An 18,653-nucleotide genomic window follows, 5' to 3' on the forward strand; every position below is an offset into this window, starting at 1 on the left:
GGCATCAAGAGTGAGTGCTATGTCCATTTCTGCCAGAAGAGCGTTATGGACGCGACAGTGGTCAGGGGATGCGGATTCCAAACGACATATGGAAGTATTGCCGTTTAAAGGGGAGGAGTTATTTGGGGCCGGTCTATCGGACCTGGTGGCCACGGCAACGGCCGGAAAGTCCACCTTTTTACCCCAGGTCACCTCTCAGCAGAAAAAGACACCGTCTTTTCAAACTCAGTCCTTTCGTTCCCATAAGTACAGGCGGGCAAAAGGCCACTCATTTCTGCCCCGGGGCAGAGGAAGAGGAAAAAGACTGCACCAGGCAGCCTCTTCCCAGGAGCAGAAGCCCTCCTCTGCTTCTGCCAAGTCTTCAGCATGACGCTGGGGCTTTACAAGCGGACTCGGACACGGTGGGGGCCCGTCTCAAAAATTTCAACGCGCAGTGGGCTCACTCGCAAGTGGACCCCTGGATTCTGCAGGTAGTATCACAGGGGTACAAACTGGAATTCGAGACGTCTCCCCCTCGCCGGTTCCTGAAGTCTGCTCTACCAAAGTCTCCCTCCGACAGGGAGGCAGTTTTGGAAGCCATTCACAAGCTGTATTCCCAGCAGGTGATAATCAAGGTACCTCTCCTACAACAGGGAAAGGGGTATTATTCCACGCTGTTTGTGGTACCGAAGCCGGACGGCTCGGTGAGACCAATTTTAAATCTAAAATCCTTGAACACTTACATAAAGAGGTTCAAATTCAAGATGGAGTCACTCAGAGCAGTGATAGCAAACCTGGAAGAAGGGGACTATATGGTGTCTCTGGACATCAAAGATGCTTATCTCCACGTCCCAATCTACCCTTCTCACCAAGGGTACCTCAGGTTTGTAGTACAAAACTGTCATTATCAGTTTCAGACGCTGCCGTTTGGGTTGTCCACGGCACCTCGGGTCTTTACCAAGGTAATGGCCGAAATGATGATTCTTCTTCGAAGAAAAGGCGTTTTAATTATCCCTTACTTGGACGATCTCCTGATAAGGGCAAGGTCCAGGGAACAGTTAGAAGTCGGAGTAGCACTATCTCAGTTAGTGTTACGTCAGCACGGGTGGATTCTAAATATTCCAAAATCGCAGCTGATTCCAACGACACGTCTCCTGTTCCTAGGAATGATTCTGGACACAGTCCAGAAAAAGGTGTTTCTCGCAGAGGAGAAGGCCAGGGAGTTATCCGAGCTAGTCAGGAATCTCCTAAAACCAGGCCAGGTGTCAGTGCATCAGTGCACGAGGGTCCTGGGAAAAATGGTGGCTTCTTACGAAGCGATTCCATTCGGAAGATTCCATGCAAGAACGTTTCAGTGGGATCTTCTGGACAAATGGTCCGGATCGCATCTTCAGATGCATCAGCGGATAACCCTGTCGCCAAGGACAAGGGTGTCTCTTCTGTGGTGGCTGCAGAGTGCTCATCTACTAGAGGGCCGCAGATTCGGCATTCAGGATTGGATCCTGGTGACCACAGATGCCAGCCTGAGAGGCTGGGGAGCAGTCACACAGGGACAAAATTTCCAGGGCTTGGGGTCAAGCATGGAAACATCTCTTCATATAAACATTCTGGAACTAAGGGCCATTTACAATGCCCTAAGTCAAGCAAAACCCCTGCTTCAGGGTCAGGCGGTATTGATCCAATCGGACAACATCACGTCAGTCGCCCACGTAAACAGACAGGGCGGCACGAGAAGCAGGAGGGCGATGGCAGAAGCTGCAAGGATTCTTCGCTGGGCGGAGAATCATGTGATAGCACTGTCAGCAGTGTTCATTCCGGGAGTGGACAACTGGGAAGCAGACTTCCTCAGCAGACACGACCTTCACCCGGGGGAGTGGGGACTTCATCCAGAAGTCTTCCAAGAGATGGTAAACCGTTGGGAAAAACCAAAGGTGGACATGATGGCGTCCCGTCTCAACAAAAAACTAGACAGATATTGCGCCAGGTCAAGGGACCCTCAGGCAATAGCGGTGGACGCTCTGGTAACACCATGGGTGTACCAGTCAGTGTATGTGTTCCCTCCTCTGCCTCTCATACCAAAAGTACTGAGAATCATAAAAAGGAGAGGAATAAGAACTATACTCGTGGTTCCGGATTGGCCAAGAAGGACTTGGTACCCGGAACTTCAAGAGATGCTCACGGAGGACCCGTGGCCTCTACCTCTAAGAAAGGACCTGCTCCAGCAGGGACCTTGTCTGTTCCAAGACTTACCGCGGCTGCGTTTGACGGCATGGCGGTTGAACGCCGGATCCTGAAGGAAAAAGGCATTCCAGAAGAAGTCATCCCTACCCTGATAAAGGCCAGGAAGGATGTAACCGCAAAACATTATCACCGCATTTGGCGAAAATATGTTGCGTGGTGTGAGGCCAAAGAGGCCCCTACAGAGGAATTTCAACTGGGTCGCTTCCTACATTTCCTGCAAACAGGACTGTCTATGGGCCTAAAATTAGGGTCCATTAAGGTTCAAATTTCGGCCCTGTCGATTTTCTTCCAAAAAGAACTGGCTTCAGTGCCTGAAGTCCAGACGTTTGTCAAAGGGGTACTGCATATACAGCCTCCTTTTGTGCCCCCGGTGGCACCTTGGGATCTCAATGTGATTTTGGGGTTCCTAAAATCACATTGGTTTGAACCACTCACCACTGTGGAATTAAAATATCTCACATGGAAGGTGGTAATGCTGTTAGCCCTGGCTTCAGCCAGGCGTGTCTCAGAATTGGCGGCTTTATCTTATAAAAGCCCTTACCTGATTTTTCACACGGATAGGGCAGAATTGAGGACTCGTCCTCAATTTCTCCCAAAGGTGGTTTCAGCGTTTCACGTGAACCAGCCTATTGTGGTGCCTGCGGCTACTAGGGACTTGGAGGACTCCAAGTTACTGGACGTAGTCAGGGCCCTGAAAATATATATTTCCAGGACGGCTGGAGTCAGGAAATCTGACTCGCTGTTTATCCTGTATGCACCCAACAAGCTGGGTGCTCCTGCTTCTAAGCAGATGATTGCTCGTTGGATTTGTAGTACAATTCAGCTTGCACATTCTGTGGCAGGCCTGCCACAGCCAAAATCTGTAAAAGCCCATTCCACAAGGAAGGTGGGCTCATCTTGGGCGGCTGCCCGAGGGGTCTCGGCTTTACAACTTTGCCGAGCAGCTACTTGGTCAGGGGCAAACACGTTTGCTAAATTCTACAAATTTGATACCCTGGCTGAGGAGGACCTGGAGTTCTCTCATTCGGTGCTGCAGAGTCATCCGCACTCTCCCGCCCGTTTGGGAGCTTTGGTATAATCCCCATGGTCCTTACGGAGTCCCAGCATCCACTTAGGACGTTAGAGAAAATAAGAATTTACTTACCGATAATTCTATTTCTCATAGTCCGTAGTGGATGCTGGGCGCCCATCCCAAGTGCGGATTGTCTGCAATACTTGTATATAGTTATTGTTACAAAATTCGGGTTATTATTGTTGTGAGCCATCTTTTCAGAGGCTCCTTCGTTTATCATACTGTTAACTGGGTTCAGATCACAGGTTGTACGGTGTGATTGGTGTGGCTGGTATGAGTCTTACCCGGGATTCAATATCCTTCCTTATTATGTATGCTCGTCCGGGCACAGTATCCTAACTGAGGCTTGGAGGAGGGTCATAGGGGGAGGAGCCAGTGCACACCAGCTAGTTCAAGCTTTTACTTTTGTGCCCAGTCTCCTGCGGAGCCGCTATTCCCCATGGTCCTTACGGAGTCCCAGCATCCACTACGGACTATGAGAAATAGAATTATCGGTAAGTAAATTCTTATTTTTTTGATGAATTGAGGGCACATTGGGACCAATTAGATGATGACAAAATTGCACATTTGAGGATAGATACTCATTGGGAATTGCCCACAAATCTGTTCTGATTGCGCAGAGCGACTGGATCTAATATTGATGCATGGAACTTTTTTTCCAGCTAGCTGATGACTTCTTACAGTCTCTAACTCTCATATGAAAAAACAGTGACACCCAGATTCAGTCTCCACTGATAAAAAGTGATAAAAAGTCCTGAGCAGTAGTTCTTGGAAGTACTTCATTAGTAAACACTGATGTCAAGGTGGAACCTGGTTTCAGCTTCTGCAGGCCCATTCAGGAATGGCGAATGGTTATGCAAAGCTGGAACACTGAGGGGTATATTCAATAACTGTTTGAAGCTGGGCAGCTTCCGACAGTTTTAGGTCGGAAGGGGTTCCGACCTATTCATTAGGGCCACGTTTATTCCGACAAGTCGGCAAACCCGACTTGTCGGAATGCACGCTGATCGGCGGCTTCAGCCACCGATCAGCATGCATTGTCGGAAGCGGGGCCAAACCCGACAGGTTTTAGCCCCGTTTCCGACCATCTCAATCCAACTTTAAAAAAAGTCAGATTGAGATGAGGTAAACTGAGAGCAGGAGACGGAAGGGGAAGGGGGGTCAGCGGGTAGAGCAGGAACCCAGCGGCAGCGTCCACCCGGCTCCAGCAAGCGAGGTCCTGCTTGCTGGAGCCGGGTGGACACCGCCGTGAGCCTTCGCTGCTGCAGCCGCTGCTCCCCCGTCTCCTCTCCGTCTCACCCTCCTCCGCTGCTCTCCCACTGCTGCCCCCACCGCCCCAGACATCCCTCCCACAGTAGCCGCTGACAGCTCCCCTTCCTCCTCCACCCCCCTTCCCCCCCCCCCCAGCAGTGGCATGACAAGACACCGGGAGCGGCCAAATCCGACAGTCTGAATTGGGCACTCTTTTGAATAGGGTTTGTCGGGTCCATTTCGACAACTGCATGTCGGAATGGACCTGACTCTTATTGAATATACCCCTGAGTTGTAATGATGAGCAACAGCTGGCGTGAGTAAGATGGAAAATCCTTTATTTGGAAGTCCAGTGCCTCTAATGAACCTGAGTAATTCAGCTAAAAGCGCACTGGATTCATAGCCTCACACATACACACGCTGTCCTTATAGCCTCACACACACACTGTCCTTATAGCTTCACACATACATACACTGTCCTTATAGCCTCACACATAAACACACTGTCCTTATAGCCTCACACATACACACACTGTCCTTATAGCCTCACATACACACTGTCCTTATAGCTTCACACATACATACACTGTCCTTATAGCCTCACACATAAACACACTGTCCTTATAGCCTCACACATACACACACTGTCCTTATAGCCTCACACATACACACACTGTCCTTATAGCTTCACACATACACACACTGTCCTTATAGCTTCACACACACACTGTACTCATAGCCTCACACACACACGCTGTACTCATAGCCTTACACAAAGGGGTGTATTCAATAACTGTCGGAAGCTGCCGTCTTGTCGGAAAGACGGCAGCTTCTGACAGTTTTAGGTCGGAAGGGGTTCCGACCTATTCATTATGGCCCCATTTTTTCTGGCAAATTGGGAGACCCGACTTGTCGGAATGCATGCTGATTGGCGGCTTCAGCCGTCGATCAGCGTACATTGTCGGAAGCGGGGCTAAATCCGACAAGTTTTACCCCCGTTTCCGGGGGAGCTGAGAGCAGGAACCCAGCGGCAGCGTCCACCCGGCTCCAGCAAGGGAAGTCCCGCTTGCTGGAGGCGGGGGAACGCTGCCGTGAGCCTCCAGTTACGCTGCTGCAGCCGCTGCTCCCCCCCGTCTCCTCCTCTCCTCCCCCGTCCGTTCCGTCTCCTCCGCTGCTCCCCCCACCACAGCAGTCATCTCCGCCCCTCACACACACGCTGTACTCATAGCCTCACACACACAGGCTGTACTCATAGCCTCACACACAGGCTGTACTCATAGCCTCACACACAGGCTGTACTCATAGCCTCACACACAGGCTGTACTCATAGCCTCACACACAGGCTGTACTCATAGCCTCACACACACGCTGTACTCATAGCCTCACACACACGCTGTACTCATAGCCTCACACACACGCTGTACTCATAGCTTCACACACACGCTGTACTCATAGCTTCACACACACGCTGTACTCATAGCCTCACACACACGCTGTACTCATAGCTTCACACACACGCTGTACTCATAGCTTCACACACACGCTGTACTCATAGCCTCACACACAGGCTGTACTCATAGCCTCACACACAGGCTGTACTCATAGCCTCACACACAGGCTGTACTCATAGCCTCACACACACGCTGTACTCCTAGCTTCACACACACGCTGTACTCATAGCCTCACACACACGCTGTACTCATAGCCTCACACACACGCTGTACTCATAGCCTCACACACACGCTGTACTCATAGCTTCACACACACGCTGGACTCATAGCCTCACACACACGCTGTACTCATAGCCTCACACACACGCTGTACTCATAGCCTCACACACACGCTGTACTCATAGCTTCACACACACGCTGGACTCATAGCCTCACACACACGCTGTACTCATAGCTTCACACACACGCTGGACTCATAGCCTCACACACACGCTGTACTCATAGCCTCACACACACGCTGTACTCATAGCCTCACACACACGCTGTACTCATAGCCTCACACACAGGCTGTACTCATAGCCTCACACACACGCTGTACTCATAGCCTCACACACAGGCTGTACTCATAGCTTCACACACACGCTGTACTCATAGCCTCACACACAGGCTGTACTCATAGCCTCACACACAGGCTGTACTCATAGCCTCACACACACGCTGTACTCATAGCCTCACACACACGCTGTACTCATAGCTTCACACACACGCTGTACTCATAGCCTCACACACACGCTGTACTCATAGCTTCACACACACGCTGTACTCATAGCCTCACACACACGCTGTACTCATAGCTTCACACACACGCTGTACTCATAGCTTCACACACACGCTGTACTCATAGCCTCACACACAGGCTGTACTCATAGCCTCACACACAGGCTGTACTCATAGCCTCACACACAGGCTGTACTCATAGCCTCACACACAGGCTGTACTCATAGCCTCACACACAGGCTGTACTCATAGCCTCACACACACGCTGTACTCATAGCTTCACACACACGCTGTACTCATAGCCTCACACACACGCTGTACTCATAGCTTCACACACACGCTGTACTCATAGCCTCACACACACGCTGTACTCATAGCCTCACACACAGGCTGTACTCATAGCCTCACACACAGGCTGTACTCATAGCCTCACACACAGGCTGTACTCATAGCCTCACACACACGCTGTACTCATAGCCTCACACACACACACACACACACACACACACACACTATACTCATAGCCACATACACACTGTACTCATAGCCTTACACACACACACTGTACTCATAGCCTTACACACACGCACACTGTACTCATAGCCACATACACACTGTACTCATAGCCACATACACACTGTACTCATAGCCTTATACACACACACACACATACTGTACTCATAGCCACATACACACACACTGTACTCAGTCTCACACACACAAACACAAGCTGTCTTCACAGCCTCTCTCTCTCACACCCACACACACACATACATCGTATTCATAGCCTTACCCCCACACACACACTGTGCTCGTAGCCTTACAGTGGAGAAGCAGTCACTTTCTCTTTCATCCACTAGGGGACACTGGAACAGCATTATACAGTAGGGGTGTGAAGCTTGCAACCGGAGGTGTGGCACAATCTAAAATTAAACATTGTCTGCACAGCCGGCTCCTCCCTGTTCACATACCTCATCCCTCAGTTTGAAAAATTGTGCTAGGAGGAAAGAAGCACATGGGAGCTCTGCTCCAAAAAGAATTTTAATTTTATTTAATTTTTTTAGTGTTTTGTCATTAAGACTGGCCCAATCCCTCCTATCTAAAAGGAGGTTGCAGGCTTTATCAAAAGAAAAAAGTGCCCAATCCCTCCTAAATGAAAGGAGGGTGCAGGCTTTACTAACAGAAGTTCGGACTACGTCAACCTACTAAAAGGGGGACAAGTGTCTTCAGAATTGAGAGACAAGGATCCCAGCTAAAGGGATCTACATCTCTCAACTGGAAAATCCGATGCAACATCAGGATTACAAGTACAGTGAGTACTGGTGGTAACAAGTCCTAGTTCGTATAGTCCCAAGGAGCTCCTATACCCTAATGGTTAGGGCTCCCGTCCTGCAGCTCAGCTTACGGTTTAATTACCCTGTTTAACTACAGCACAGAGCACGCTGCTGCCTTCTCGCTAACACTGACAGTCTAGCAGCGCAGCTTCCCCCGCTCCCCCCCCCCCCCTCCCTCCACTGGCTCTGTCAGTGTGTCCCACGGCTGGCAGCCGCTGCATCCATCTCCCTATGCCGCTCTTAGCGTACCCTGTCCCACGCACCCTACCTCCGGCTCTGTGTCTCCCGCGGCTGGTAGCCGCGGCATCCAGCTCTCCCTTTGCCGCTCTTGGCGTACACTGTCCCACGCGCCCTTCCTCCATCAGCACATCAAGCGGAGGTTCGGCGGGGACGGCAGGGGGATAGTGATACGCGCGGCAAGGGACCCGGTTTTATCCGCGCTGGGCGTTACAGTACCCGGGAGGGCAGTCAGGACCCAGAGCGCGGGAGGAGGCAAGAGAGGAGCAGTGACTCCAGCATACAGTGGGACCTGGGCTCCAGCCACCGATAAGAAGTATCCACAGTATTGTGGTTTAACACAGCGATGCTCAGGTAAAAGCCCTGAGTTAGAGGCCACAGAGTATGCCATTTTATAAACACTGGGTTTAGATGAGGTGTACTTTAATTTTCAGTGGTGACCATTTTTAAATAAGTTCAAGGCGCCAGAATGCTGAACAGTAGGGCTATACACATCAGTGGTGCCATATTTCCTGGCCAGTCAGATCAGGGGAAGGGGTTTTATTATAGAATACTCCCTCTGCTGGCTGCTTGTAGATAGACTCATGCAGAGGATTTTCCATGTGTTTCAATCAGACATGCTGTGAAAATAATGGGAACGACTGGATATCAACCGCGACCTCAGAACTGGATCACAGTTGGGTGTACGCGGTTTGCAACGAGGCTGTTGTTTAAAATCATTTTTATTTATTTATTTTCTCAATGAAGCCAGCCAGGTGAATCCAGTGTACATTTGTTCCCGTCATCCACTACGGTATTCCGTTGCCTATTGTAAAGATAAAATACACTGCAATGTATTCTGTGGGGGTGCATTTTCAACATCAATGCACAAACCAAGCACGCTAAGCCATATTACCAGCATGTTAAGTCCAGTTACCTTTGGCGTACATCTAATATAGATGTATATACATAATGTCTCCATCGGACGCTGCTAACAGGTTCGACGGAGGTGGGAGCTTCAGATATTGATACCCAATTCAACGCTACCTGTATCAGCAGTTGGTGGTTTTGTAGGTGATAGTTGGAGTATTTATATTAATAAATTGTTTATTTTTCAGCGGTTTTGAAAATACTCTTCAGAGCTCCCAATATTCCTACGGCTTTTCTCCTCCTATTCTCACAGGTGAAAATCCGGCTGAGTGGTATGTATATGTTTATCTAAGTAAAAAGGAAGGAGTTGCTCAAATCAATGAGCAATACGGTAAACAGCCCGGGGGTGCGCAACAGTTGACAACGGGCAGACAACTTTTAAGTATGGGCTGAGCACCCATCCGAAACAGGGAGGAATTCAGAGTTAGAATTACTCCGTCCACACAGTATAATATGATGGCCGAAAATGGTAATCCCCTTCCTACCCTAGCGTAAGAGTGGGGAGAGACGGTGGCTTCGTAACGGAGGGCGAACCGTTACAGGCTAAAAAGAATTGAGGTAAAGAGTGGGCGGCCAGTAAAGGCTTCCAAGTTACCCAAACACAATTTTTGACTAGCAGAGCATATCTGAGAGTTAGCCATGTATACTTATCAGGCTACTAAGGAGGTTAGCATCCCGATCTCGGATATATTGCCTAATGGTTCGGTGACTAACAGAATTTCGGATTCTACAGATGGGCTTACCTCTGCCTAGTCTGTAAAGGGGACATTCTTATTTTTTATATTCCCTCTGAAGAACAGGCATATGTAGTTTCTAATGGACATAGCGATCCAACCTCTAAGTGCAAGACCATCTCAAACGGACCTAGGATGTTCGTGTTTCGGTAAAGAGGCTAGAGTTACTGGTTTGGAAGACTTTTCCCTGGGAAGGGAAGCTTTCCTGGGTCCAAAAGAGAGTCAGACGGAATTTCTGCCTACCGGGTATCATGCAGTTGGGCCAAGGGGCAGTAGAAGTGACTCTGGTCCTTTATTCAACTAGTTTGGTTCCCAGTCTGGTTCTGGTGGAGTCTCGGATAACAAAGACTGTTCCAAATAGCCAGTAATCAGGTCTCTACAAATTCTCACCTTAGACCTCCTATGGGGAGTAGGGGTTGGAAGGCGGAGACCGGGTCCGAGACTTGAAGAGGGTTTGTCTCCTTACATTAACAATAGACCTCTACAACGCCCAAGCTGTCAGTCCGTTCAAAAGCGATAGGAATTACAAAAATTCAGAACTTACTTCCAAATACCAGACGGTCAGACTGATACTCAATTTAAAAGTTTTTAACCAGTTCTAACGGCCTATAGACTCAAGATGGAATCAATCCAATCTGTCATTACTGGCCTAGAATAAGGGGAGTTCATGGTGTCTGGGGGCATTGAGAATGCATACCTTCAATATCCCGATTTGGACTCCTCACCAAACATACTTACGAGTCATACTGGTGAAGGATCATTACCTGCTCTGAGCCTTACCTTTCGGTGTATCTTTGGACCCGAGAATTTTTAGAAAGATCAGGGTGATATGGGTCGCAAGATTGAGAAGGTTAAGGGTCACGATCATATCTTATCTAGACGATCTGCTGATCAGGGCCTCCTCTCAGAACAGCTGGCAAAGATGCTCAGACGACCCATCATTTTCTCACTCAACATGGGTGGATTCTGGATTTCCAGAAATCCAACCTACTGCCAACTCAAGGGACTCAATTTCTAGGTCTCACAGAGAACAAGATCCATGACATACAGAGGCTGGTGGCTCAAGTATTACAGGCACAGATGGTTTCCCTACACCTGGGTGTGTATCTGCTAAGGAAGATGGTGGCTCTACAGTATGACAGATTACAGGAACCTCATTGCTCAGGGAGCAGGTTCGCACTAGTTTCTATAGTGCAAATTGCGGATTTTACACGGGTCCAACCTTCCCTAATTTGGTGGTCGTTACATAGAAATCTCGCAAAGCAGCCAGAGATTCAGCATTTGGGATTGGAGGATCCTCGCAACGCATGCCAGTCTCAGAGGTTGGAGTGCCGTCCCTGAGGAACATCGGTTTCAGAACAGAGGGACGTCACGAAAGAGCAGTCTATTCCATGGAGATTCTCGGGCTCGGTGCTATTACAATGTAACTTCTCTTAGCTGGAGGCTTAGTGATGACTCACCACCTGCAGATGCAGTCGCACAATGTCACAACGATGGCATACATAAACCGTCCAGGAAGACCAAGACACAAGATGGCATTTTGATCTGGTTTTTGGGCAGAGAGGCGTAACAGCGTTCTTTGGGCATAGTTCTTTCCAGGAGTGGAGATCTGGGAACCAGGGTATCTCAGTCGCCAGGACGTGCATCCAAGAGAGTGGTGTCTACACCCAGTAGTTTTCGAGATAGTTGTAGGAGGATGGGGCCTACCTCGAGTAGACCTCTTGGCATTACGACACAACCATAAACTGCCCAGGTATGTGACCAGAACTAGGAATCCAGCAGCGGAAGCAGTGGACGCATTGATACTTCCTTGGTTTTACAGAACCTTTTCTTCTCAGACCCAGGGTAATAATGAAGGCCAAAACGGATAAGAGTGTGGGCAATTCTCATTGCTCAAACTGGCCCCGCAGAGGTTGGTACTCTGATTTGAAGAGGCTACTAGCGGAAGATCCCTGGAGGCTACCTCAGCGGGATGACCTGCTATCACAGGGGCAGTTCCTCCACCCAGACTTGATCAGGTTGCGTTTAACGGAGTGGTTATTGAGTCCCGGATATGGTGAAAGACAGAAATACCAAATGTGGCTTTCCCTACAACGATACAAGCTAGAAAGCCGGTCACTATTACAGTATATGGATGACAGCATAGACTGGTGTCAACGAGGGTTGGTTTCCAGGACTTTCTTTCGGCAGGTGCTGAGTATACAACCTCCTTTCCATCCTCGCACGACGCCGTGGGACCTAACCTGGGGGTTGGCCTATATCAGATCGGCTTTAGAACCTTTAGAAAGAGCAGGATTGAGATGTCTCTCCTGGACAGTCAAGCTGTTACTTGCCTCAGCTTCGGCCAGACGGGTCTCTGTTTTGGGGGCTTTATTGTGTAAGAGTCTTTTTTCTAAATTTCGATTCAGACAGGGCGGAACTCAGTACGACAGAGTTCTTCCGAAGATAGTACAAGGTTTCAGGTAAACCAGCAAATTGTGGTTCCATCTTTTCACGGAGTTGCAGATGGGGACGTGTCTTTGAACGTTGTCAGAGATTTACGGATTTACGTACAGGTTATGTTGTACATCAGACAATAGGAACATTTTGTTTGTTTTATTATGATAGTACAAAGGCAGGTTTGCCAGCATCTAAACAAATTTTAGCCAGATGGATTAGGCTTCCTATTCTGAAATAGTTATCCTGTGGGAACCGGGTTCAGGCTGGTACCCAAACCACCGGATCCGTGGGTGCCTCCCGGGTGGCCGCCAGAGGTGCCTCTACTACTCAGCTTGGCAACGTGGTCATCAGCACATACGTTCACGAGATTCTACAAGTTTGATACGTTGCGTCCGGAGATTCTAAGTTCGGACGTTTAGTTTTGCAGGACTCTGACAGCACTCCCACCCTTGGGAGTAACTTTGGGACGTCCCCTACTGTATAATGCTGTTCCAGTGTCCCCTAGTGGATGAAAGAGAAAAGAGGATTTTGGTACTTACCGATAAATCCATTTCTCTGAATCCTTTAGGGGACACTGGACGCCCGCCTCGGTGCTGTCAGCCTGCTGTGTTCCATAACCAGTTCATGCAAGCAGCGTTAGTTTTCTGTTAACAGAATTCTTGGATGCTGTTTGAATTGTTGTATGGTGGGCTCCTCGCCATTGGTTGTAAGTCTCATGTTCTATTCTCTCTGTCAAATTTTCCAAACTGAGGGATGAGGGATGTGAACGGGGAGGAGCCGGCTGTGCAGACAATGTTTAATTTTAGATTGTGCCACACCTCCGGTTGCAAGCTTCACACCCCTACTGTATAATGCTGTTCCAGTGTCCCCTAGAGGATTCAGAGAAATGGATTTATCAGTAAGTACCAAAATCCTCTTTTTGGATTATATTTAGCATGTTATTCAAATGGTGCCCTTCTGTGTGTGATCCCTTACATTCTACATGGACAATACACAGGTCAGACATACAAGCTTCAGGGTGCTGCATATTGATTATCAGTTATACACTATGTGAGACTATAGAACAGAAAAAAATATGCAAGTGTGATTTTCACCATCTAAGCTCTGTAGTTTTCTTCCCTATATGCAAAGAGATTTCCACTCCTTATAGCCTCACACATACACACACTGTCCTTATAGCCTCACACATACACACACTGTCCTTATAGCCTCACACATACACACACTGTCCTTATAGCTTCACACATACACACTGTCCTTATAGCCTCACACGGTATCCGTTCACATGGTCGACCATGTTATGGTCGACCACTATTGGTCGACATTGACATGGTCGATATGGACACATGGTCGACACATGAAAATGGTCGACACATGAAAGGTCGCCACATGAAAAGGTCGACATGAGTTTTTTAACTTTCTTTTCTTTTGGGGAACTTTTCCATACTTTACGATCCACGTAGACTACGATTGGAACGGTAATCTGTGCCGAGCGAAGCGGTAGCGGAGCGAAGGCACCATGCCCGAAGCATGGCGAGCGAAGCAAGCCATGCGAGGGGATGCGGTGCACTAATTGGGGTTCCCAGTCACTTTACGCAAAAAACGACACCAAAAAAAGTTAAAAAAACTCATGTCGACCTTTTCATGTGTCGACCTTTTCATGTGTCGACCATTTTCATGTGCCCATGTCGACCATGTCAATGTCGACCAATAGTGGTCGACCTAATGACTGTCGACCATAACATGGTCGACCATTCATACCGGAACCGCCTCACACATACACACACTGTCCTTATAGCCTCACACATAAACACACTGTCCTTATAGCCTCACACATACACACACTGTCCTTATAGCTTCACACATACACACACTGTCCTTATAGCTTCACACACACACTGTACTCATAGCCTCACACACACACGCTGTACTCATAGCCTCACACACACGCTGTACTCATAGTCTCACACACACGCTGTACTCATAGCCTCACAAACACGCTGTACTCATAGCCTCACACACAGGCTGTACTCATAGCCTCACACACACGCTGTACGCATAGCCTCACACACACGCTGTACTCCTAGCCTCACACACACGCTGTACTCCTAGCCTCACACACAGGCTGTACTCCTAGCCTCACACACAGGCTGTACTCCTAGCCTCACACACACGCTGTACTCCTAGCCTCACACACACGCTGTACTCCTAGCCTCACACACACGCTGTACTCCTAGCCTCACACACACGCTGTACTCCTAGCCTCACACACACGCTGTACTCATAGCCTCACACACACGCTGTACTCATAGCCTCACACACACGCTGTACTCATAGCCTCACACACACGCTGTACTCATAGCCTCACACACACGCTGTACTCATAGCCTCACACACACGCTGTACTCATAGCCTCACACACACGCTGTACTCATAGCCTCACACACACACACACTATACTCATAGCCACATACACACTGTACTCATAGCCACATACACACTGTACTCATAGCCTTACACACACGCACACTGTACTCATAGCCACATACACTGCACTCATAGCCACATACACACTGTACTCATAGCCACATACACACTGTACTCATAGCCTTACACACACGCACACTGTACTCATAGCCACATACACTGCACTCATAGCCACATACACACTGTACTCATAGCCTTACACACACACACACACACACACACACACACACACACACTGTACTCATAGCCACATACACACACACTGTACTCAGTCTCACACACACACACACACACACAAACACAAGCTGTCTTCACAGCCTCTCTCTCACACACACACACACACATACATCGTATCCATAGCCTTACCCCCACACACACACTGTGCTCATAGCCTTACAGTGGAGAAGCAGTCACTTTTGGATTATATTTAGCATGTTATTCAAATGGTGCCCTTCTGTGTGTGATCCTTTACATTCTACATGGACAATACACAGGTCAGACATACAAGCTTCAGGGTGCTGCATATTGATTATCAGTTATACACTATGTGAGACTATAGATCAGAAAAAAATATGCAAGTGTGATTTTCACCATCTAAGCTCTGTAGTTTTCTTCCCTATATGCAAAGAGATTTCCACTCATACTGTGGGAGAAATATGAACTTGTGAATAAGGTCTTGTAATGCCATGCTTCATGCATGGTATATGTTGAGCAATAACATAGCATAGCATGTGTTACTGCTCTGTATGCATACAGCAGTCACACTGAACAGGAATTCAGCAGTTCCCATTGATTATTATGTACCAGTAAACAAGATTCTGAACAGCTGCTGAAAGCTACACTTCCTGGGCTTGCCACACAATGCACCTGTGATACCACTGCTGAGACATACCGCTATTTACCATATTGCATGTCTGTGAGGGAATGACTGGTTTCATTGCACAGCGCTGCTTCTGACTGCTACTAGCAGCTGGAGGCATTGGATTTATAGCCGCAGGCTTACAAAACGATGAGTCTGCTTCAGAGCTTTTTTATTTTATTCATTATGGGGCGTACACCGTTACACATGACGTTCAGACAGGATTTAGGGTAAAAGCAAGCAGCATGAGGTTAAGGTACATTTTTCACCTGGATAAACAATACTGTGATACATGGAGTGCAAATGTCATTTCTGTCAGTATGCTGGTAAAATCCAGCCTGCTCCAACATATGGCACAAGTACTAGGCAGCTTTACATTTGCACTGAAATTTAGAGATGAGCACAAATCTGTATGCACAGTTCATATTTGTCTACACTGCAGCACAACGTGGGTTACGTAGCTGGATTCCCTCTAAATCTGGCCTTACGAGTTTACTTTCTCCAGCAGGGGACAGTGGGAAAATGCTAGCTTCATGTCATACACAATGTAAATCATACCTGTGGCCAATATATGCGATTGCACAAGGGGTACGTTGCATATAAATCAACTCGTACTCCCTTTTTACAGCTTTTTTTTTTTTTTTTTTTTTGCTTACACATGTCATTCTACAATACAACAATGATTACATGTACTGGACTTTTTTGGCTTCATTTTGTGCTTTTTTAGCTAGAATATTGATATGTATTATGACTACTTAAATTAGCAGTGCATACACCTTGGTGCTCATTAAGAAGAAGAATCTGGTTAGCAGCTGACTGTGTCTTTCCTGTAATATGTGCAGCAAAGCGCCGGAAATTCTCATCCAAACCAGTTGTCCTTACAGAAGCCCAGAAACAGCTGATGGTGTGTGGACTACCTCAGGTTCTCAGACTGCATCTCAAGAGGTTCAGGTAATGGGATATGCATGTTGTGGGCTGTATCACTTTACATTCACTTCACATTCAAAGCCCATATGACCTCTGTCCCTTGGCGCTATAAGGTATTTTATAGATTGTGCAAATCTTAGAATAGAAGGAATTTTGCCCTGTGCTTATACAGTCAGATGGGCTCCTGAACTAGAATGTTGCAGAATTATTATTTTCGTGTGTGATTCATATAGATCTGTTGTAGAGACATGGACTGCCTTGGATCCCTACCACCACTAAATGTGCTACACAGTCAGTTCCATATATATTTGTACACATACACAATTTTTGTTATTTTAGCTGTTTACCAAAATATTATCAAGATATAATGAATATAGTTTTAACGTGCAGATTATGAGCTATAATTTGAGGGTATTCACATCCAAATTGGAGGAAAGATTTAGGAATTACATCTGTTTACTATACGGTCCCCTTTCAAGGGACCAAAAGTAATTGGATAATTGACTCAAAAGCTAGGACAGGTATGGACTAGTCCTTCATTATTTATCAGTTAAGCGGGCAAAAGGTCTGGAGTTGATATCAAATGTGGCATTTGCATTTGGAAGCTGCTACTGTGATCCTGCAACATGTGGTCAAAGGGCCAGTCAACGCAAGTGAAACAGGCCGTCCTTAGGCTGCAAAAAAAAACAATCCATCAAAGAGATAGCAGGGAACTTAAAAATGTTCAAATCAACAGTTTGGAACATTCTGAGAAAAAAAGAATGCACTAGTGAGCTCAGCAACACAGAAAGTCCTGGACGCCCAGAGAAAACAACGGAGATGGATGATTGCAGGAGCAATTCCATGGTAAAGATAACCTCCTTACAACATCCAGCCATGTGAAGAACACTCTACAAGGGGTGGGGATATTATTATCTAAGTCTACCATAAAGAGAAGAAAAGAGAAATACAGAGGGTTCACCACAAGGTGAAAACCATTCATAAACCTCAAGAATAGAAAGGCCAGATTACACTTTGCTATATATATATTAAAAAAAAAAAAAAATTCTAAAAAGCCAGCCCAGTTCTAGAACATCATTCTTTTGAGAGATTAAATGAAGATCAAACATGTACAAGAATGCGGGAAAGAAAAAAGTATGCAGAAGGCTTGGAATGGTCATGATTAAAAGCATACTACATCACCTGTAAAACACGGTGGAGGCAGTGTAATGGCATGGGCATGCATGGCTACCAGTGGCACTGGGTCACTAGTGTTTATTGATGATGTGACAGAAGACAGAAGCAGCCAGATGAATTCTGAAGTTTTTAGGGATATATTGTTAGCTCAGATTCAACCACATTCAGAAAAGTTGATTGGATGGTGCTTCACAGTACAGATGGACCCAGGAGTTTTTTAGACAAAGAAGGGGAATATTCTGCAATGGCTGAGTCAGTCACCTGATCACAATCCAAATGAGCAAACATTTCACTTGCTGAAGACAAAACTAAAGGCAGAAAGTCCCACAAACATACATCAACGTACATGAAGACAGGTGCAGTAAAGGCTTTGCAAAGCATAACAAAGGATGTCTATGGGTTCCTGTCTTCAGGCAGTGATTGCCTGCAAAGGATTTTTGACAAAGTTTAAAAATTCACATTTTAGTTATGATTATGTTCATTTGTCCAATTACATTTGAGCTTCTGAAAGTAGGGGTCTGTGTATAAAATGGTTGCAATTCCTAAATGTTTCATACAATATTTTTGTTCAACACCTTGAATTAAAGATAATAGTCTGAACTTCAATTGCATCTCCATTGTTTAATTTCAAATAGATTGTGGTGGCTTACAGAGCGAAAATCATGAAAATTGTCAGTGTCCAAATAGATATATGGACCTAACTGTATGTGGTAACCAACATTCGCAATTGTTTTTTCCCCTATGCACCTAACTTAAACATTTATTGGTAGCATTTTAGCA

General features: G+C 47.0%; 1 protein-coding gene across 2 annotated transcripts in view; it reads left to right on the top strand.

The window, feature by feature from the left end:
* USP44 (ubiquitin specific peptidase 44) overlaps positions 1 to 18,653 on the top strand; it is a 94,380-nt gene that overhangs the window by 56,314 nt on the left and 19,413 nt on the right. For both annotated transcript variants that reach the window (XM_063927595.1, XM_063927594.1), the window contains exon 4: positions 16,613 to 16,721. In XM_063927595.1, coding sequence (XP_063783665.1) covers positions 16,613 to 16,721 — 109 coding nt within the window. The remainder of the gene's footprint in view (positions 1 to 16,612; positions 16,722 to 18,653) is intronic.

The sequence above is a fragment of the Pseudophryne corroboree genome, chromosome 6 (assembly GCF_028390025.1).
Source record: "Pseudophryne corroboree isolate aPseCor3 chromosome 6, aPseCor3.hap2, whole genome shotgun sequence".
Classification (NCBI taxonomy): Eukaryota; Metazoa; Chordata; class Amphibia; order Anura; family Myobatrachidae; genus Pseudophryne; species Pseudophryne corroboree.